This window comes from Eptatretus burgeri, chromosome 10 (genome assembly GCF_056783735.1).
Source record: "Eptatretus burgeri isolate ZD-2024b chromosome 10, Ebu_testis_v1, whole genome shotgun sequence".
Classification (NCBI taxonomy): Eukaryota; Metazoa; Chordata; class Myxini; order Myxiniformes; family Myxinidae; genus Eptatretus; species Eptatretus burgeri.
The window spans coordinates 7,445,365-7,468,447 of NC_140970.1; the positions used below are offsets into that span (position 1 = coordinate 7,445,365).

Consider the following 23,083-nt stretch of genomic DNA (forward strand, 5'->3'; position numbering starts at 1 on the left):
GTGTGCCTGCAGCGATGCCTTTCGATGCGGACTCGCCGCGGCTGGCGCAAAGATGGCGTCGCTTCGGGGATGAAGGTGAGGCGATATTGTTCGGGTTGGTCTATTGGGGGAGATGTGGATTAGGGGATGCTGAGGAGATGTTGTTGTTGTGAAGGCGGTTGTGGAGAGGGTGATTGGTGGTTGGCATCGTGGGGAATGTGGTTGGTGTGGTGGAGAAGGTGGTGGGTGGCTGGTGTGGTGGAGAAGGTGGTTGGTGGTTGGCATTGCGGAGAGGGTGGTTGGTGGTTGGCGTTATGGTTGGTCCAAAATAACGATAGTAAAAGAAAAACGGCTACCTCAAAGATCACAGCCCAGGTGACACGAATAAAGCCCTTTCGACAACGCTGGGGAAATCTATCTGAACACAGACTTATCGGCATAACTGATCTAAGGAGCTATATGGTGCTCTGTGAATTTCCACAGCCGTAACACTATACATACATATACATATATATATATATATATATATATATATATATATATGTATATATTGCAATTTTAAAAGTGATAAACAAATTTATAAGTTATAATACATGGATGTTATTTACTCAAACGTCATAAATTTACTCTAAGCCTCCACTAGTGTTTCCTCCTATTATAACATTATTGACTGTTATTAATACAGTTTGTTTGGGTGAGAAGAAACCAAGGTCGTCATTTAATAATCTTTGATTCACATTGATCAGAATCTTCAAAAACTTGTGACGATAACAACTCAAAGTAAACTTCACATGAGCAAATTATATGAAGTGTTGCATTAGCTTATCCATTACATTTACTCATCAAATATAATTGATGAATCCTTGTCAGGTATTCCTCATCATTCACATTCGGTGCTCCTCTCAACACATCCATAAAGCTCAAAGCCTACTTTTCGTACTGCAGAGTGCAGATCAATCAGGATTAACTGTTAACGTAAAACAAATTGGCTAAAGTTTCAGTCGAAGATTGCCATATAGTTGTGTTTCCATTCATAAAGAAGAAAAATATTGAGTGAAATAGCTTGCATAACTCCATTTTGAAAGCGGAACCCAAAAGCATTTTTTTTCTTCTGAAAACCACTTTAATCATTAATCACAGTCTAACTTGAAGGAGGGAAAAATTGAATTATTTTTGGCAATCACATAGGGTCAAAAAAGCCATCGAGTGTCTATTTTTGCTCGTGACGTCACACCTGGAACCCAGCTTGATCCAAATGGCCGCTAACATGGAGAAACAATTTTAAGCTCAGATTCAGATATCAATTCCACGATCATCAGCAACTCTGAAGGTTCTCAGAATGTTGAAACTTATCAGAGTGATTTTAAAGAAACGGTTGGAGACAAAATTAGTTATGGAAACACTTTCGGGGCAATTGTGGAGCCGAATCATTTTGAACCTTGTGTGAGCGATTCAGACGAAGATGACAAGGGAGGTGTTAGTGAAGATGAAAACGCCAGTTGCATGTTCACTACATATTTTTAACTTTTATTTTTCCATTCAATTGACGGTTGACAAGGGATTTTGTATTATTTGATAAATCAGTTATATTACTCCAGAAGAAATACCCGTCATCACCAAACAGCCGACACCTCCCAGACACACTCAGACACTGCCGACAAAATGTGCGATGAATGCTTTGTCCCACCATGATGGTTGATGTGGATTTTTGGAGGAATGGTAGAGGGGGGGGTGTGGGGTGGAGAGGGGTGCGGGGTGGAGGAGGTGTGGGGTGGTGGGTAATATGGGGGGATGGTGGAGGGGGGAAAGGATGGTGGAGGGTATTGTGTGGGTGATGGTTGATGCGGGATTGTGAGGGATGGTGGAAGGAATGGTGTGGTGGTGGGTATTGTGGGGGTGAGGGTTGATGGGGGATTATGGAGGGGGGAATGGAACACATCTCGCGAGATGCAATCGGTCACCGGCAGGCCAACACAGGTGTTTGATTAATCACTGAAATTGCCCGTGTACATGTGCTGGTCGCTGGGTAGAGATGGTTTTACAATTTAGAGTGACGGCTATTTCTTCTGCTTAATCATGTGGATGGCACTCTCAGTCTCAATTGTGGTGGATAACCACAAGATCGAGCCATCTCTGTTGTTTCATAACAGTGCTCTGTCGACTTCCAGGTGCAACATCACGGCTAAGCTTGAAGAAGAATTCAACATTTAATCGCAAAATTACCTACTTTATAAATTGGAAATCCGAAAAATACAAGATATCTATTTCGTGGGGTAACAACAGATAGATTAGCGTCAAGGTGGTCGAAGCATTTGGGTTCCCCTCTAAGGTGTGGTATCCGAAGTACAATCAAGAAGTACATAGAAACATCATCTGCAATTGACAAACCCACAACTGGAAGAAACAAAAAACTGTCTATCAAAGAAAGGAAGAACATAAAGGAGTGTTGCAGAAAGAAAACTTCTAATAAGAAAGGGGAACAAGACAACAACAACAAAAAAAACAATGTCACCCACAGGGTGACCCGTATCTTGCCAAAAGGTGACCACGTGTGACTTCTTTAAGGTCACACTGAGGTGAACAGAGCTGCTATCCACCAGGAGCGACTCCTTGAGGAATATCTGCCTACGAGAGATTCCGATGAGAATCGTTCTACAGAGTAACCATGAAAAATATGTGTTTGCCTCATAACGTCACCAAATGACATTATAATGTCCCAAGCTTGACATATCTAGAAAGCACTCATCGAGGTGTTCAATTTGAGGTACCACACGATATGGTTCCTAAAACTTGAAAATTTGACCTTGGGGTCAAATATGTTTGACCTCAGGCGCTAACCATGAAGGTCAAGGCCAATAGCCACCAAAAACTAATCAGCTGAGCGCCAGACCATGAACTATATTCCCATAAAGTTTGGAGACGATTAGATTAAAATTACTCAAAAAATAAGGGTTTCGTCGACTCCCCTGATTTGTGACAAAGTGACCTTGACCTTTGACCTTGACCTTCAAAATTTTATGCGCTGAAAGGGACCTCTATTGGCCTCTGATATGCGAAGTTACAAAAATTTCCAATGATAACTATGCTCTGCAGTGTGATTTATACGTGATTACAGACAAACAAAAACAAAAAACATATGAAGGTCAAGGCCAATCGCCCCAAAAATTAATCAGCTGAGCGCCAAACCATGAACTATATTCCCAAGAAGTTTGAAGACGATCCGATCAAAATTACTCAAAAAATAAGGGTTTCGTCGACTCCCCTGATTTGCGACAAAGTGACCTTGACCTTTGACCTTGACCTTCAAAATTTTGTACACTGAAAGGGAACTCTATAGGCCTCTGATATGCGAAGTTACAAAAATTTCCAATGAAAACTGTGCTCTGCAGAATTTTTTATACGTGATTACAGACAAAAAAAAAACAAAAAAAAAACATACAAGCTGACTAACATATCTTGCAAAAACTTCGTTTTGCCAAGATAAAAAGGCTGAAATATGCACAAGAACACAGAAATTGAACAGTGTATTGGCTGCAGCAAGGTACAAACAAATATTGATCTCTAATATTTGTATTGGTACAATTATTGGGAGGATGTCTTGCTGGGAGGATGTTAGGAGTGGGGTACCTCTGGGATCAGTACTCGGACCATTACGATCAATTATTTTCATCAATGATTTGGATAATGGAGTAAAGAGTAAGCTTTCCAAATTCGCAGATGACACAAAGCTTGGAGGTAAGATGGATAGCAGAGTGGGTGGTGATCGGATTCAGGAAAGTATTGATACTTGTACAGATTGGGCAAAAGACTGGCAGATGGAATTTAACATGAGCAAGTGTAAGGTGTCGGGGATGGGAAAAAAAACAATGAAAATAGAAATTACAGGATCCAAGGGGTCATTTTGGAGCGTGTCACACAGGAGGATCTGGGGGTGATCATATATATGGGAGGTAAGCAGGCAGCACAGTGCCAGGCAGCTATAGGTAAAGCAAATAGGGTTGTCGGCTGTATTCGGAGGGCGATCATTTATAAATAAAAAGAGGTGGTGTTAAAATTGTACAGGAATTTAGTGAGGGCCACATCTGGAATATTGTGTGCAGTTTTGGTCACCACAGTTCCGGAAGGACATAGTTGCGAAAGAGATGGTTCAGCGCAGGGCTACTCAATTGATTCCGGGCCTCGGTAGATTCAGGTATGAGGAGCGGCTGAAGGAGACAAGGCTTTATACACCAGAAAAGAGGTGGTTATGAGGAGATATGATTGAGATGTTTAAGATAATGAAAGGTATCGATAAAATAAGTGCAGATGAATTATTCAACAGAGTATACAGTGATAGGACCAGGGGCCATAGCTTGAGAGTAAAGAAGAGGAGCGTTAAGATGGCAGCAAGGCAGGAGACTTTCACTCAGAGTAGTTAATGGATGGAATGGCCTCCCTGGAAAGGTAGTGGCAGCAGAAAAAGTAAATAAGTTAAAATTAGAATTAGATAGCTACCTGGAAGTTGTGGAGATAAAGGGGTATGGGGACGTTGATAAGACTTTTCGGTAGTTTGAGCATTGACGGATGATTGTGTGCATGTGTACGGAGTGCTGTTGGTGGGGGTCTTGTCAAGGGGGGTTGTGTGGTTGATGTGTGTTTTTAACCAAGGCCATGTCCCTCCCCTGAGGGGAAGAAAAGGAAAAAAATAAAAATAAAAACTACGAAAAAAAAAACGACAGAAACTACCAAAACCCCCCCCCCCAAAAAAAAACAAACAATTTTTATTTAATGAATTAAAAACATTTTTTGCATTTTCTTCCTTGGATCTTGGGTTGATGGGTTGGTGGTGGTGGTCGTCTGGCAGCTTAGCTGCCAGGGTAGCTATCGTTTCTTGAAGCGCGACTGTGTCGCTGATGCAGTGCCCCTCTACCAGTACACACACTGGAACTGGTACTCATTTCGCCAACCTCGGAAGGATGACAGGCTGAGTCAACCCCTGGCGTATTAATTCAGCAGCCGACGGGGCTTGAACTCAGGACCCTAGGATTCCAAGCCGCCACCCTTACCACTGAGCCAACACCAGGCTTGGTTGATGTGTTGTTGGTGTGGTGCTCACACAGGCATGATGGGCTGAATGGCCTCCACCTGTGTTGGATTTCCTTGTTATTCCTTGTTAATGCTAACTCCAGTGGTACAACACTTATTGGTCCAAACTTCATCTTACATCAACCATGTATTTGAGTTCATTTGAGTTGAATTCCCATGCAAGAAACAACACACAAGGGCTGTAAATATATGAAAGACATTTGGGATAAGCATATTTTCTCTACCTTTTTGGAACAGACACTGGAACCTATGCTATTGTGGGGGAGTTGACCCCTTAATGGAGGTAAGTATTAGAAAGAGGCATTTACCACTGTTCTCCTTGGCCAGGGCATCAGCCTGTTCCCAAGCATCATAGCTGTGAAGAAGTTGGTTTGTAATATGCAGGTGGCTTGTAGTCATATGGTACACATACTGAGGGATTGACAATGTGCCCGACCCTGCTGATGCTGATGTGGATGTGTCCAGCAATGGAGAGCACAATGTGGTGGTCGCCCTGTGGTGAAGAAGTGTGACTAAGCAACGCTTAATTTGAGCATATCGACAACAAAATATTCTTACAGAAGTATACACAAGGAACTTCAATGCAGGAGGAGACATTCGGCCCATAAAGCCTGCATGACATATACAGTTTATCAATTTAAGTTCACTTGAAGAAGCGGGTGGAGGGTGGAAGTGTGTGGATGAGAAAAGTCGGGCAAGCACAGACATCACTAGAGGGTTTAAACATTTTATTTTATTGTTATTAATTTTAAAATTCTAAAAAAAAGATTTTTTTTCTGTAACTATCTTTTTTTTTTTTTAGAGGGGGGGGAGTGAGTTTGGGGAAGGAGTGAATACAGTTGTAAGGTAGAGAATGAAAAAACACAGACAGCAAATTCACCCTCTGACGAGAACATCTCACATACATCACAACCACATGACAGGTGCACAATCACTCATCCATACCTCAACCACTATCCATACCGACTATTCCTGCTGCCAATATCCATGTACCCTCTCTCCTCAGAGATTCTAGGTACCTATCTAATCCCAATTTAAACTTATCTATTGTTTCTGCTGCCACTACCTTTCAAGGGAGACCACTCCATGCATTAACTACTCTCTGAGTAAAAGACCCTACAATCTTACCTCTCCTCTTATTTACTCAAAAACTGTAATCCGTGGTCCTGTCACTGATCATTCTGCTGAAAAACTCTTCGGAACTTACTATGTTTATCTCCTTCATTGTCTTAAACATCTATTTCAGATCCCCTCGTAATCACCTTCTTTCTAATGTAAAAGTCATGTCTCCTTCAGCTGATCCTCCTACCTTAGTCTAGCTCGGCCCATAATCAATATCCTCACTCTCTGCTGTACCCTCTCCATAGCAGCTATGTCCTTCCACAGCTGTGGTGATGAAAACTGCACACAATTTTCTAGATGAGGCCTCACAAAATTCCTGCAGAGTGTTTGCACCACCTCTTGATTTGTAATTTATCCCTCTACAAATAAAATAAAAAACCCTGTTAGCTTTAACTATATCTGCCTGGAGCTTTGCTGCCTGCTTACTATCCATATCTATGTAGTCAGGATAAGTCTCATTACAGATCCTTGAGGTCTCAGTAGAGATCCCCCCCCCCTCCCGAGCCAGACAACCTCCCATTCACAGCCACTATTTGCTTCCTTTCACGATGTTAGTTTCCAATCGAGTTAGTTACTCCACCAGCCAGTCCACAAACCCTAACCTTAGTGAACAGCCTTCTGTGTGGTACCTTATCAAATTTCTTCTGAAAGTATAAAGATACTATGTCCACTGCATTTCCCTCATAAACCAGATCAGAAACTACTTTCTGGAACTCCAATACATATGTTAAACAAGACCTCCCTTTGGTTGATCTGTGCTGACTGCCTTTAATTAGTTTATATTGATCAAAAATTGTCAATGGTTCCATGTCTGATCCCTAATTAACGTCTCCAACATCTTCCCCAACACTGAAGTTATTAACAGATCTATAATTCCCCAATTCCTCTCTGGATCCTTTGTTAAGTAACGATGTTACATTTTCTCTTCTCCAACCCTCTGGTACTTGTCCAACTCCAACAAGCTATTAAAGATATCTGCTAACATCACGCTTATCTGCTCCACAACCTTCCCCAATACTCTTGGATGCATATTATCTGCCACTCTGCTCCCCCTCCCCCCTACCCTGCCCAAGAGCTTTATTTTGTCTTAGTTTTCTGAGTTGCTTCTTTACTTTGTCAGGGGTGGGAAGGAATTCTTTCCGAATACACAATCTTAATGAGTTTACCAACCTGATTACGATCAGCTCCACACATTAACAACCTTTCTGGACATTAACACTTCATTCACTCAGAGTTAAATTGAGCACGGGGACGCTGGAAACACACAGCTCGTCACATATCACCCATCGTCACATATCACCCTCCCTATCTTCTCTCTCTCCCCTTCCTCTCTTCCCACTCTCTTCTCTCCCTCTCCCTCTCCTTCCTCCCTCTCTTCTCTCTCCCTCCTCCCTCTCTCCCCTTCCTCTCTTCTCTCTCTCCCCTTCCTGTCTTCCCACTCTCTTCTCTCCCTCTCCCTCTCCTTCCTCCCTCTCTTCTCTCTCCCTCCTCCCTCTCTCCCCTTCCTCTCTTCTCTCTCTCCCCTTCCTCCCTCTCCCTCCTGCCTCTCTTCTCTCTCCCTTACTCCTTTCTCTCTCCCTCCTCCCTCTCTTCTCTCTCTCCCTTCCTCTCTTCTCTCTCTCCTCTCCCTCTCTTCTCTCTCTCCCCTCCCTCTCTTCTCTCTCTCCCCTCCCTCTCTCTTCTCCCTTTCCCCTCCCTCTCTTCTCTCTCCCTCGTGCCTCTCTTCTCTCTCTCCCTCCCTCTCTTCTCTCTCTCCCCTCCCTCTCTTCTCTCTCTCTTCTCCCTCCCTTCTCTCCCCTCCCTCCATCCTCTCCTCTTTCCTCCCTTCCCTCCGTCCTCTCTGTCACCCCTCCGCCTCTCTCCCTCCCTCCTCCCTTCTCTCTCTCCTCTCCCTCCCTAATTTCTCCCCCCCCATCCCCCTCTTCCTCTCTCTCCTCTCCCTCCCCCATTTCTCTCCCCTCCTCCCTTTCTCTCCCTCTTTTCTCTCCCTCCTCCCTCCTTTCTCTCCCTCCCCCTTCCTCCTGCCTCCCATCCCTCCTTTCTCTCCCTCCCTCCCTTTTATACCCCCTTCCCCTCACAATACACCGTCAGCGAAGCAAAAACTTTGAGAACAGAAAACTTCACATTGCCTGTCTTGAATAAACTTCGAAAATCCAAGATAACTCCATTCCTCAACTCTTGTGTTTCTCTTTCCTCCCATTTATCGGATCGACATCCTGAGGAACGATCCGTCCACCCGGAACATGTCTTTTGATGCAATAAATAACCTGCACCCTAACTTTTTCTTTTCATAGAAATGGGCATGCAAATTACCCAATTTATTTATACTGGTACACCCACTCCCTACGGGAGCGGCAGGAAGGGTCATCTTACTCTCCTCTCTCGGGTATATACTGTATATTACAGTAGATTTAGGTTCGGGCGTCAAGAACGTCGGTGTTATGTTCCGTTACCAAGTTTCTTGTGGAGTGCTCGCCAAGTGGCTTCAGCATTAAAGCAAGCACTCCATTAAAAACCGTTGATAAGGAATGGCTGGCTTGGCAAGCAATAGCTAGCGACTTGGTAAATGACCACACCCCAGGTTTCCTCCCTTTCAGTTTAGTGTAAAAAGCAGGAGCGAATGTTTCAAAGGTAATCATATGTGTTTGTGGTTTTATCATGTTATTTACTTCCGGTAAGGGGTTTCCACAAAATGCCATGATAAGCTATTTACACACTCTAACATGGTGTTTGTTCAAAGAGGAAAAAATCCCTTCGAGAGGGGGGGATATTATGTCAGTATTAACAACACATTATGCTAATACCATTACTGTTGTTATTACCTCCACCACCAAAGGTGGATGGAGGTTAAGTTTTCACCCTTGTCTGTTTGGCTGTCTGGGAGCAGGATATCTCAAAAAGTTATGGATGGATTTTGGGTCCTCTGGGTCTTTCGGGTATTCAGGGTCTTTTTGGTATTTTGGGTCCTCGGGGTCTTAAGCTTTAGGACCCATGGTCCGATTTTTATGTAGAATATACTGGTACACCCACCCCCAATGGGAGTGACAGAGAGGGTCATGTTATTATCCTTTTTGGGGTGTATAAGATTATAGTATATCTAGTGTCAGGACCGTTAGTCGTGGCTGACGTGATGAGCATCTGGAATGCCTCAGGGTTGTTGGGGTTGTTCAAGATTTCTTTCAGTTTAAAACAGCAGTAGCGACTGTTTAAAAAGGTAATCATATGTGTTTGTGGATTATAATATATTTTTTACTATGGTATGCGTCTTCTTCTTCCTCCTCTTCTTCTTAGTCATGGGGTTTGCCCTAAAAAACACCATAAGTGATTTATACATGTTAACATGGCCTTTGTTTAAGGACGAAAAAGCCATTTGGAGAGGGGGAATATTATTCGTATCAATATTGTTTTGTAATAACATTAATATTATCATTCATGATGTTCTTATAAGTGGTCTTGGAAAAATGCCATGATAAGCTATCTTAATACGGACATACACCTCAACACGGAGTTCATTCAAGGCATAAGTGCCCCTTGCCGAGGGGGAGGGAGGGGGAGTATATAATCACCATCGTGTGACCCTTAGTTCCCTGTCAAGTGAGGTTGCAATTGGATAAGTAACCACTCAATGTATCGCGATCAAAAAAACAGACAGACAGACAGACAGACAGACACAAAATTGCGTATTTAGAAAGATCGTAAGCCTCTGACAAAAGTGCTCTGTTGAGCTCTTGGGCCTCAATATCAACTCTAACCTACCTAGGGCAAACATCTCCAAGCTGACCTTGAAAACCGGCTGCCAGCTCAGAATAATTCACAAAGAAAAGTCTTTTCTTTGCTGTCTTCAACATTTAACAAGGAACAAGGCCTTCCTCAGAAGGGTCCAAGAATGGAGCTTCCTATTCCAGACAGGTTGCTGCTTCCCAATGTATCCCACTTGAGGCCATGGAATGTCAAGCCCTCGATGTCATTGGTATCTCTTGATAGGACGACAAGTCTCAAGGTATGCTTCTTTCTCCCTGCAGGCAGGTTGATGATCCTGCAGTTTTTAAAAACCAGTTATATTCTGATCTTGCTCACTCTGTGCTATGCCAAAAACCTGTCCCGTAGTGATATGTTTTCTCCCAGAAACCCTTTCCTTGATACCATTCCCAAGTTTAAATGCAAGGTCATGCGTCCAATTATTAATCTCCCTCTTCTCCTGCCTGTGGAACTGTATTCTTGAGTCTATATCTCAAGCTCTTCCCTCCATCATTTGAAATCTGCGGTTGACTGCCATCTCATATTCCTTCCCATTTTGTTTTCTCCAAGGTTTTCTACACTGCAGAGACCATATATCCAGCTTTCACAAGCAATTCTTCCTCTTGTGCTGTGATGTAACAATATGTTTTGTCCTATTGCTTTCCCTTTGTCCCTTTTTGTGTCTGTTGCCACATGCGCCCTATGATTCAGCTCTTTCATAAGCCTTCATAAGGTATTAAGGAAAATGTATGAACTATTTTTTTCTCCATTAATATGAATATTTTTTTTTGTTAATGTGGAATGATAGCGTACAACTTGATGAACCCCTCCACCTCATGTATTTCCTAAATTATTGTTTGTTTGAGACTGTTCTGATCTTCGAGGAGAATCCAAGTTCACTGTCCCAAATAGAAAACTCCCATCCATAAACCAAAAAAAAACAATCGCTGATTACTGGACTACCAATCGGATTTGTACTACAACAAGTCTGGAGACGGCGATGTGTCACGAGCAATGTACACGGTTCGCCTTTTTAATTTTTTGACCTTCGAGGGGACGCCACGGGAAAACTGGCGGGAATTGGGAAAAACGTAAATGATGAAAGTTGTAGTACTCGAAGAGCACTACTTGCGTACCATCTTTCATTCGAACCAGTTGAAAACCATAGGAGCTCGATGCCCAATTTATTGATTTTTTTTGACATTTTCTAAGTTCGTGACCTTGTAACCTTGACCTTGGGACAAAAATGAAAAATCGAGCTCCTTGGGGCTATGCAGGTGCCATTGGGCGAACCAAATACCGAAACTCCTGCCAGATTTGACAAATCCCCTCGGAGAAGATGTAACTTGAAACCAGCTACCCCCTAAAAACACGTTTTTGGGCGTGGCTCTGCCCATAATGGGCACAGCATGCCCATTCTCCGGAAAACACAACAAGATCATGATACAAACCTCGCACCCTAATTTTATCAAGATCGGATCAAAACCCACGGAACTCTGCTCGGGACAGACAGACAGACAGACAGACACACCCATAATGAACATAGTGGTCACTTACTGACTCGTGAACCAATGAGCCATCCAGATGATCACCAGGAAAATTTCATTTAAAAAATGCAAATTCACTTCTCATAATCAATATTTTATAGTTGAGCTTATTTTTTTTGGTTTACACTCACACATTACCTGTAGGGTGATTGCATCACCCCCAGCAGTGACACACACACACACACACACACACACACACACACACACACACACACACACACACACACACACACACACACACACACACACTTTTACTGCAATTAAACTTACACATGCAATTCTGACAACTCTTCAACAAAAAGCCTCGAAAACTCAATCTCCCAACTGTTCCATCTTTGCTCCCCTATCCCTCCAACCCCAAGTGCACACCCTTCCCCTTCGAGCCCTAAGAAATCAATCCCCTCACTGCACTCAAGCCTTCAAATCACCCCCCCCCCCCAGCCAACCTAAAGCCTCAACCTACTCCTTCCAAAGCTGTCCCATCTTTACTCTCACCCTCCTCTTGCTCGTAAAAGCAAATGGACATTCCCACCATCAAAACAGCACAATATTTAACGCTTTCTGCTTCTCTATCAATGCTATCATGGACTTCACAGAAACCCATCAGTTGCTTGTTGAACTCACAATTTTAAGAGAAAAATAGTTAGAAATAATAGCAAACCTGCATATTCTTTGCTGTAAAAGCATCGCTTGAGAGGAAGGGTTCTAAAGGGTAAATGCAAAACGGGTTCAAAAGGGTAATTCTAAAGTATTATAAAGGACAATTTGAAAGGTAAATTCTTGAGTTCTGAAGGGTAATTCTGAAAGGCAATTCTGAAGGGTGATTCTAAAGAGTTTTAAAGGGTAAATTCTCAAGGATAATTCTAAAGGGAAATTCAAAAGTGTTTTAAAGGGTAAATTCTAACGTTCTAAAGGGTAATTCAAAAGGGTAATTCTGAAGGGTAATTCTAAAGGGTTTTAAAGAATAAATTCTAAAGTTCTAAAGGGTAATTTTAAAGGGTAATTCAAAAGGATAATGCTAAAGGGTAATTCTGATGGGTAATTCTGATGGGTTTCAAAGGGTAAATTCGAAAGTTCTAAAGGGTAATTGTAAAGGCTAATTCTAAAGGACAATTCTGAAGGGTAATTCTAAAGGGTAGTTCAAAAGGGTAATTCAAAAGGATAATTCTGAAGGGCAATTCAAACGGTTAATTCTAAAGAGTGATTCTAAAGTGTTTCAAAGGGTAAATTCGAAAATTCCAAAGGGTACATTCTAAAGGATAATTCTAAAGGGTAATTTCGAAAGTTCTGAAGGATAATTATGATGGTTATACTAAAGAGTAATTCTAAATGGTAATTCTAAAGGGTAATTCTAAAGGGCAAATCTCAAGGGTAAATCTAAAGTTCTAAAACGTAATTCTGAAGGGTAATTCAAAGGGTAGTTCGGAAGGGTGATTCAAAAGGGTAATTCGGAAGGGTGATTGTCAAGGGTAATTGTAAACGGTAATTATAAATGGTAATTCTAAAGGGTAATTCTAAAGGGTAATTTAGAATGCTTTCAAAGGGTAATTTCTAAAGTTCTAAAGGATAATTATGAATGGTTATTCTAAAGAGTAATTACAAAGGGTAATTCTAAAGGATAATTCTAAAGGGTAATTATAAGGGGTTATTCTGAAGGGCAAATAAACAGCCGTTTTGACAGCCATTTTTCCCTGCTGAGCAGGGGTTTGCTTTTTCTTAAGGCAATGTTTTATGGCCAGATGCCCTTCCTGACGCCAACCCTGGTCGCCTTTTACGACACACAGGGATATGGTACACCTATTCTAACCGGGCATACACCGGGACAAGGACACTGGTACTCATTTTGCTGACCTCAGAAGGATGACAGGCTGAGTCAACCCCCTGGTGTTAATTCAGCAGCCAACAGGGCTTGAACTCAGGACCTTAGGATCCCAAGCCAGCCACCCTAACCACTAAGACAACACCATGCTCGGTAAATCTAAAGGGCAAATCTAAAGGGTAAATTCTAAAGTTCTAAAGGGTAATTCTGAAGCGTTCTTTTATAGTACTGAATCGAAAAATCAAGGCTCATGGTTGAGCTCGTGAAAGAAAGGAATAAGGAATTTGGATTTCTTTTTAAAATTATTTGAATGGAATAGTCAAGGAAGGCCTCATTAAAACGATTTTTTAATGAGCATCTCATTTGAATGACATACTTTGCAAATATAATTTTGGGAATAATTCACACGTTTTCAACGACTGATGCGATTTTTTTTTCTACTTGAAAGTATTGTCGTGAAGGTGGCTGTAGTCGAATCCCACTCCTGTCAGCAGTTGTCGTAGGGGTGTTGGGGTTCCAATCCCACTACCTTAATTTGTTGTTCTCTAGGCGGTTAACATCGACCAACCTCCCGGGACTGTCGAGCGGTTCTTATTCCTAGGAGGCGGTCACGCTTATTGACATGGATTTCAGCGCATGCTTGAAGGGTATGGCGGAGGGAAACACCGCTGTATGGGGGAAGACGACAGAGCCCAGTGTGGGCAGTAGCGGACGGAGAAGTTCTTGGAATGGAAAGGAAGGACAGCAGAAGGGGGTTTAATCCACGAACCCCACTATAAATACAAGAAATGCAGTTTCTTTAGAATGGAATACATTAAATGAAACAAATACTTATAAGGACAAGAGTAGGGTGAATATACTGATTCTGGCTCACTTTTCCCCATGTAAATGAAAGGGGGATTTTCAGCGATTCATATTTTTTTCCCTAACAAATAAACCCCCTTTTTATCCCAAGGTATATTTATTTGTCTCCCCTTTTAACCTGGGGATACTTTTTTTCAAATAACCCAAGCAATAAGATAAAGATTTGTTCAAGTACTAAAGTCGTAATGTGATTTGTTAAAGGTGATTCGAAAGAAATATCTGAAACGTCTAAGCCTCGGGACACTCGGGACAATCAAATAACCGATGCATATTGTTTAGCTCACTCATTGAACCTATAAAGATTTGTTCATTCTCAAATTCCTTCAATAGTTTAATTTTCTTTGCACAATAATCCCCATCTAAAATATTTAAAAACAAAACATTTGAATCTTTATATTTTTTAAGATACCCCTTTTGTGCCATTACAAAATGATAAACTTCTCTTAATGCTCTTGTTTGACCACCTCCTGAGCCACAGGTTATTTTTGTTAAGCCCCGCCCACTTTCAAATGGAATTTTTTAAAGCCCTGCCCACTTTTCTTTAAGCCCCGCAAACTTTTCACGAGGTAATCAATAAGCCACGCCCACTTTCCTTTAAGCCCCGCCCACCTTTCTTGAAGCCCTGGCCCACTTTTCATGAGGTATTTTTGTAAGCCACGCCCACTTTTCCTAAGCCCCGCCTACTTTTGCTAAGCCCCACCTACTCTTACATCATTTCCAGTTCATCTCTGACTCACAAAGAAATCACAAGAAAATTCCAGCATGTTATGGTTTTGAAAAAATTGCCCAAAGAAGGCCTGCGTGGGCTTGCCCAGGGAATTTCCAAAGGAAACCACACCCACCAGTCTTTCCCTATAAAAGCCTCAAGCCCAGGCTCCATTTCAAACATTTTTTTTGCTGGCCATGGTGTGCTGTGTGCTTGCCTGGAACTCTCAGACTTGTATGGAACGAAACCTTCAAGTTGATGAACTGGATTCAAACCTCTTATCTGTTGAGGTAAGATTTTTATTTTCCTATTTTCAAACTTTGATTGAAGCATACTAATTTAATAATTAAATAACTCAATTAATACATTATTATTTTCTCTCACAGGAAATTGTATCTGAAATGCAATATGAAAATACCGATTTTGCCACAACTTGGGGCGAAATTGTTGGCTTGGTTGAAGACCATGTGAGCGACCAAGACCCACAGAACGAGCAAGACCTTGAGTGGGATGACTTTGGGGTTCCTTGGAACTCTCCGACTTGTATGGAACTAAACCTTCAAGTTGATGAACTGGATTCAAACCTCTTATCCATTGAGGTAAGATTTTTATTTCCCTATTTTCAGTTCCTTTTAACATCGACTCATTTAATAATTAAATAACTTAATTAATAAATTATTATTTTCTCTCACAGGAAATTGTATCTGAAATGCAATATGAAAATACCGATTTTGCCACAACTTGGGGCGAAATTGTTGGCTTGATTGAAGACCTTGTGAGCGACCAAGACCCACAGAACGAGCAAGACCTTGAGTGGGATGACTTTGAGGTTCCTTGGAACTCTCCGACTTGTATGGAACTAAACCTTCAAGTTGATGAACTGGATTCAAACCTCTTATCCATTAAGGTAAGATTTTATTTCCCTATTTTCAGTTCCTTTTAACATCGACTCATTTAATAATAAAATAACTTAATTAATACATTATTATTTTCTCTCACAGGAAATTGTATCTGAAATACGAAATGAAAATACTGCTTTTGCTACAACTTGGGGTGAAATTGTTGGCTTAGTTGAAGACCTTGTGAGCGACCAAGACCCACAGAACGAGTTCGTCCTTGATGACCCAACCAAAGAGTTATACCTTGGAGACCAGCAAAATCCTGAAAAAGAGTTTTACAGCAATAGTACTCATTGTGAGTTATCAAGACAATACCCACTGAACAAGTTATACCTTGATGAGCCAGAATACAAGTTTTACCTTGGAGACTCACAAATTTTGAAAAAATCAGTAAATGAGTTCTGCCTTGATGGTTTAAATAACTACCTTGGAGACTCAGGAAAAGGGTTCTGCCAAGATGGTTCTAAATATGGGGCCTACCTTGGAGACTCACAAATTTTGAAAAAATCAGGAAATGAGTTATCCTTAAGAGACTTTGTAAGTTGGTTTTATTTTGAATATTTGAAATGTGGGTTCTGGCTTGATAACTCACAATGTGATACATATCTTGGAAACTCAACGGGAATGTGGTTATACCTTGAAGACTTGGAAAGTTGGGTTTATGTTGGAGACTTTTATTAATTTATTTATTTATTCATGATTATTATTTTATTTATTTATATTTTGAAGACTTTTGGAGTTGCTATCACTCTTTGGGATCTAAACCTATCGATGTAGTTCTTTGTCGGATGGTGCTTGATGGGAGCAAGATCAAGAAAGTTCTGGGAAGAAAGTGCAGGCTTACTCCCACTGTCTACGTCATCAAACCTGAAAGCTTTAAAAGACAGAATTGGAAGAAGAGAAAAAAAACATAAAAAATATACATTGTTTGTTCTGGGAAGAAAGTGCAGGCTTACTCCCCCTTTCTACGTCATCAAACCTGAAAGCTTTAAAAGACAGAATTGGAAGAAGAGAAAAAAAACATAAAAAATATACATTGTTCGTTCTGGGAAGAAAGTGCAGGCTTACTCCCCCTTTCTACGTCATCAAACCTGAAAGCCTTAAAAGACAGAATTGGAAGAAGAGAAAAAAAAAACGTAAAAAAAAAAAAAATATATATATATATATATAGGTGGAAATCTCATTTTGAAAAAGACATTGTGTTGGGCGAGGATTGAGTTGGGGTTGAGATTTTGAATGTGAGGGTTGGGGTTGAGATTTTGAATGTGAGGGTTGGGACACACACACACACACACACACACACACACACACACACACACACACACACACACACACACACACACACACACACCAACAAACAAAGTTAAGCCTTGACTATTCAGTTGAGGATTCTGTGTTTGGGGTTCACAGATCTAAGAACGTCCACCCCTTGACACACATTATATACTGTTATACACCTCGGACTTGGCCCTCGAGTGTCCACAACGGTGTATAGTAGGAGGGAGTGATGCGCCAACCCATTGCTCCCATTGCACGCACACACACACACACACACACACACACACACACACACACACACACACACACACACACACACACACACACACACACACACACCCCAACAAACAAAAGTTAAGCTTCGACTATTCAGTTGAGGATTCTGTGTTTGGGGTTCACAGATCTAAGAACGTCCCCCCTTGACACACATTATACACTGTTATACACCTCGGACTTGGCCCTCGAGTGTCCACAACGGTGTATAGTAGGAGAGAGTGAAGGGATAACCCATTGCTCCCATGGGTATTATCTGCTTAGTTTTGTCTTTTGTAATTCCTGTGAATAAAATGAACCTAAAATCTCTTCCCCTTCCAAATCATATATCTCATAAGTCCAAGGAACCGTATCTATTACATCAACAATTTTTAAAAGTTCGTTCGTCCATCGTTTAGTATAACCCTTTTCAAAATGAGATTTCCACCTATATATTGTTACGATATCACCAACTTTGAACTTAGGTTTTCTGACATTAATCTCTTTTTCATATTTTAATTTTGTAAATGTTTCTGATGGTTTCATATTTGTTGACGTGTGAATCGTGTCATTATACTTATCCACAATATCCTGAATAAAAGATGACCATTGTTGTGAACCGAGTTGTGTGAATTTTTTATATAGTCTCTCTTTTAAGGTACGATTAAAACGTTCAACTACAACTGCCTTCCCTTCATTAAAGGTACTGTATAATGTAATACTGTTATTTTTTAGAAAATTCATAAATGTCTTGTTATAAAACTCTCTACCCTCATCAGTCCACAATTTTTTAGGTTTTCTCTTACTTTTATTAAATATCTGTTGAAAGGCTAACATAAGAGTATTTCCTGTTTTGTTTTTTAAAGGGACAACCCATGCGTATCTACTCCTCAAATCAACAACGGTTAAAGCATACTTGTACTCCTTATCATTATTGAGTTCAATCAAATCAGCGGACCAGATATAATCAACTTCCTTGGAATAAACTTTCCTTCTACGAAACTTTGTGAATATTGGTTTATGTAATTCATCAGCTAATTGCTCTTCAGTCTTAATGACATCATTAGAGCCTATAAGTTTTTTGAATTTCCAAGTCCAAGTTTCAATTTAGCACTGATCATCTTCTTCACAATGAACCGATCAACTTTTTCTCTCAAGGTTGGATTTTGTATCAGAGACAAATTATACAACATTTCTCTATCGGCTTCATGCTTTTCTTCCAACGTTGTGGTATTCCCATAATCAATATCGTGTCTCATGCACACTTCATCAACTCTATTGATGGGTTTACTCCATGATTTAGGATTGTCTGCCTCATCTAATCTTTTATCCAAGTTTGTGCCTGGACCACAGAAAGAATACCCTGGAAGATGTAATTCCCCTGGTATTCCAGTAGTTGTAAATTTACTTCCTGATAAAAACTTTTGTATATCTCCTCCTCGTTTGTGTTTGGAGATAAATTGATTTTTTTTGAACCACACACCGAACATCTACCTTTTTGTATAACCCTGTTATTTTTACTTTTAATATATGAAACATTTTTAGTATCAGTTTTCTTTTTACATTTGAGACAATAACTCATTTATTTATGAGAAAAATTCCTGCAGAGTGCAAAAACCTTTTTGTTTCCAACATGCACATTTGAATCTTAATTTTTAAAACATAAAGAATCCTGAGAAATGCCTTCACTCTCTCCTCCATTTATTTAAGAAAAAAATGAAAAACTTGAATTAAAATGAATATCTTGTCGATGTCAATAGTCTTGTCGAAAGTATTGCAAATAGACTTGTCAATTCTTTGTTTTCCTCCTCGGTGGGTTGAGTTATTTTCTGTAATACCACCAATCTTTTTTTAATCTCACTGGTTTCCATATTTTGATATTTATTTTGTCTCGCTCTTTCCTCCCTCTCCTTCTCTCTCTCGTCCCTCTCCTTCTCTCTCTCCTCCCTCTCCTTCTCTCTCTCTTCTCCCTCTCCTCCTTCTCTCTCTTCTCTTTTTCCTCCTTCTCTTTCTTCTCCCTCTCCTCCTTCTCTCTCTTCTCCTTTTCCTCCTTCTCTTTCTTCTCCCTCTCCTCCTTCTCTCTCTTCTCCTTTTCCTCCTCTTCCCTCTCTTCTTCAACTCCTTCCTCATCCCTTATTATCCTTGAATCGCTTACACCCCATAGAATATCATACATATATTCATCAGGATTTCTTGTTATTCCTGGATCCAAAATAATTTTTTTTACAACAGGAAACCAATAAAATTTCTTTTGAATTTCTAAAAGAGCCTTACCTTTTCTTGACTGTATAATTTTTTCATTATTTAACATTCTAATTAAATCTAAAGTTGTCGGTTTATCAACATCAGCATAATGCCAATCTTTTATTGAAAATACCTCATTCTTGTGTTGTAGAACATATTTATTAAAATACCGAATACCCTTTTCTTGAAGGTATGCTTGGACACAGAAATGATAATTTTCTTGAAGCCTTTTGCTGTCATTTATGTATTAGAAATATATGTTAGAATAATATTATGGCACGAAACACCTCCGCATCTTCCCATAGTTAAATCATTTTGTATTTCCTTACTTATTATATATAATCCTGTTTTTTCTGTTTTCATGATATAAACAAGGGCAAAACCATTATTATATTTACCCTTATTAAATTCTTTGTTGTTTACTAATCATTTGTTGTTTCCTAATCGTGGCCCCACAAAACTCATTCTCGATACCAAGTGGATAATATTCTTCCTTACGAGACTGATTTAATTGTTCCAGGTCTTCGAGGTCAATTTTAAATGACCAATTATACCCTAAATCATTCATATCATACCCCCATTGTTCTATTCTCAAACAAACGATACGCCCTTCTTTATAAAAATTTATTTTAATTCGAACTGTGAATTCTGTATGACCTGGAGATAATATCAACACTTCTGTATCTTTGGAATACACGGCCGTTTTATTTAAAGATATATATTGTGATAAATCGCTTAATCTCACCAAGTCATTCGCATCAGTCGGGCTTGGATAATTTTTTAATTTTTAAGCATTTTTCATGTTAATATTTTTGGTTATATTATATTTATGTCGTTCAGCCTGTGCCTTTGTGTAATAATTTGATAAATCAATATCCAGTTCTTGAGATACACCAAAGATAGAACCATCTTTACCAACATAAGTCATTTATATTAGATTAAAAATAATATCATAAAATTTTTTATTTTTGTTGAGTTGAAATAACACATATAGACATAATTGACCACAACACTTGGAATTTAATTCTTGGACTTGAAATGTTTGATAAACACCATTCTGTAAGAATTTTATGACTTCAACAGGTGGTGGAAGACCAAAACTATCAAAATAATATTTGTCTTGACTATTAAAAATACAAACCCAATGAGAACCGTTCCCATTATTATCTTCTAAGTTCATAATAATATTCTTTGTATGTTTCGGCACATTTGTTAATTCATCTCTAATACGAATAACCACATTATGAATTTTTAATTTCTTACAATATTTGACAAGTTGTAAATTTGATGTTGTATTCTTTCCAAATTCTTTAAACCACTCATCAATGCTCATTTATTTATTAGAAAGATATAATCCATTACCTCTTTTCGTTAATTTTACACCTGCTTGTGCTATAGAAGAAAGCATATCTCCAACTAACAATCTCGCTTTATCAGGCAGACCTTCAAGTTTTGTCAGCGAAATCTACAATTACACCACTTCCACTAATTTGTTTCTCCAACTCTTTGTTATGTCTTTCCAATTGTTTTTGAGCCTGGAGTTGAGCCTTCCTTTCGTTGGCAGTTTTCACCGCTGTTGAAATACCACCCGTCAATGCTCCAACCGCACTTAAACCAGTAAATAAAGGAATTAGAAATGGGAGAAATCCTCCACTCGTCTCTCTTATTGAATATTTTTTCAACATTGGTTTTGTCATTTTAATTTTAAGTGAGCCAGTGTCATTCAAGATTTTAACCTGTTCTCTTGTGAGCAAAACATCAATTCTTACTGCTCCTTTTCTCTGAATTGTATTAACGTTAATCGTACAAGGCTTTTGATTTTGAACACAAGATGATAGTTTATGAAGATTGATTTGATTAACATATACCCCAGTTGGTACTTTGCCACTCATTTATTTAACAAAAAATTATGTGAGACTAATCATCACACCATTATCTGTATTAATCTGTAATTCTGTTTCTTCCAAAAGCAAACAATATGTATCAACTTCTTCACTCTCTCCTCTTTCAATGTATAGGGAAGTATCCACTCGATTAGACTTTATAGTTTCCTTTTGAGCGCTCAGGTCAAACGCATAGATTGCATACAAACTTTTAAATGCTGTCATATCCAAAATAGGTTCTTTATTTCCATTACTTTCACACACCTTTTGGTAAGACTTGTATGCTTCTGCAAAATCATTTTTTTCCCAATTAATTTCCAATCTATCTCGTGGATAAAATGTTCCATCTAGAGAAACGCGAAGTTGTTTCACCTTACCATTATCACTCAATGCATTATTCTTATCAGTCGCATTATCACCATCTGGATTTTTAAAAATGATCCACAGATATCGTGGCTTTCCTTCCAGAACACCCAAATTCCACGTGTAAGTAGTTTGGTTGAGTTTAACGTGTTGACATCTTCTTTTGAGGTATGATACACTGAGTGGTTTCTTTGAGTTAAGTCTTCTATTCAACATCTCTTCTGTTTTAAGATTAGGAGTATATTCACTGATATACCAACTCATTTCCTCAATTACAAATTTATTCTGATCACCAAAAGCATTACCAACACCAAAAAGCAATCTATTTTCATTGTCATTCCTTTGTAGTTGAAATCTAATTTTAAGACCATACAGAACTTTATCATGATCACAAAATCCAAATATACCTTAAAGAGGAACTGCCACAGTAAAACTATTTTCTGCTTTTGTATCATCATTATACGCTCCTTTCCTTTGAGTATATCCAGGGTCTGTGTTTGTTCCCGTTGACATATCAGGAATAAAACCTTTGACAGACCCCTTTCCCATTCTATCACTGAATGTATAGAGTGTAAATTTCATCATTTCAGATACAGCAGAGACATAATCAACCGCTTCAACTTCTTGTGTTCCAATATACAAACGCACACTATCAAACATTTTCCAGAAGAAATCATTTACAAGTGTAGCGTTTGTGTTATTCCCAGCTTTAGTGAATTTAAATTTACACAACAAGAAACTTTCGGAGAGATTCAAATAGGTTTGTTGATTATTTATTTCAAAACTTTTTGTACCATTCGTATTCCAGTCTGTTCCAGTTATTGCATTTACCTTGAAGTAATCTTCTTTTTTAGTGGAGTTTTAGATAATAATAGTATCATCCAAATCATAGATACTATCAATTGCTTCCATACTTGTATTTATTTAGGAAAAAAGATGTTAAAACTTTTGAAACCCTGATCCAAGTATTTGAATTATTTTCTGTCGTTCTTGGGGGGACAACTGAGTTTTACCTTTCTTAATTTCTTTTATTGCTTGTAATTTATGAGATTCTTTCTGAGCATCTTTTATACTCTTTACAGCACCTGCTACATTTCCCACAGCAGAAGCAGTTGAACCAATTAGGTCTTTATGTTTAAGAATAGTTGAACCAATACCCATGAGAGTATCAATTATCCCATCTCCTCTAAATTGATGTCCAACACCCCTTTGTCTCTTAGGTTTATAGTATCCTCTACCAAGATACATACCTTCACCCTTGTAGTACGGGGAAAGGAACATCCCATCCCCTGTAATTATTTTAT

At 39.4% G+C, this 23,083-nt stretch overlaps 1 protein-coding gene across 1 annotated transcript in view; it reads right to left on the bottom strand.

Annotated features, from left to right (window-relative positions):
- The window catches only part of LOC147017910 (AF4/FMR2 family member 3-like), a 188,528-nt gene that overhangs the window by 11,380 nt on the left and 154,065 nt on the right, over positions 1-23,083 (bottom strand). The window contains exon 23 of the mRNA XM_085899923.1: positions 5,373-5,557. Within this exon, the coding sequence (XP_085756049.1) occupies positions 5,373-5,557 (185 nt within the window). The remainder of the gene's footprint in view (positions 1-5,372; positions 5,558-23,083) is intronic.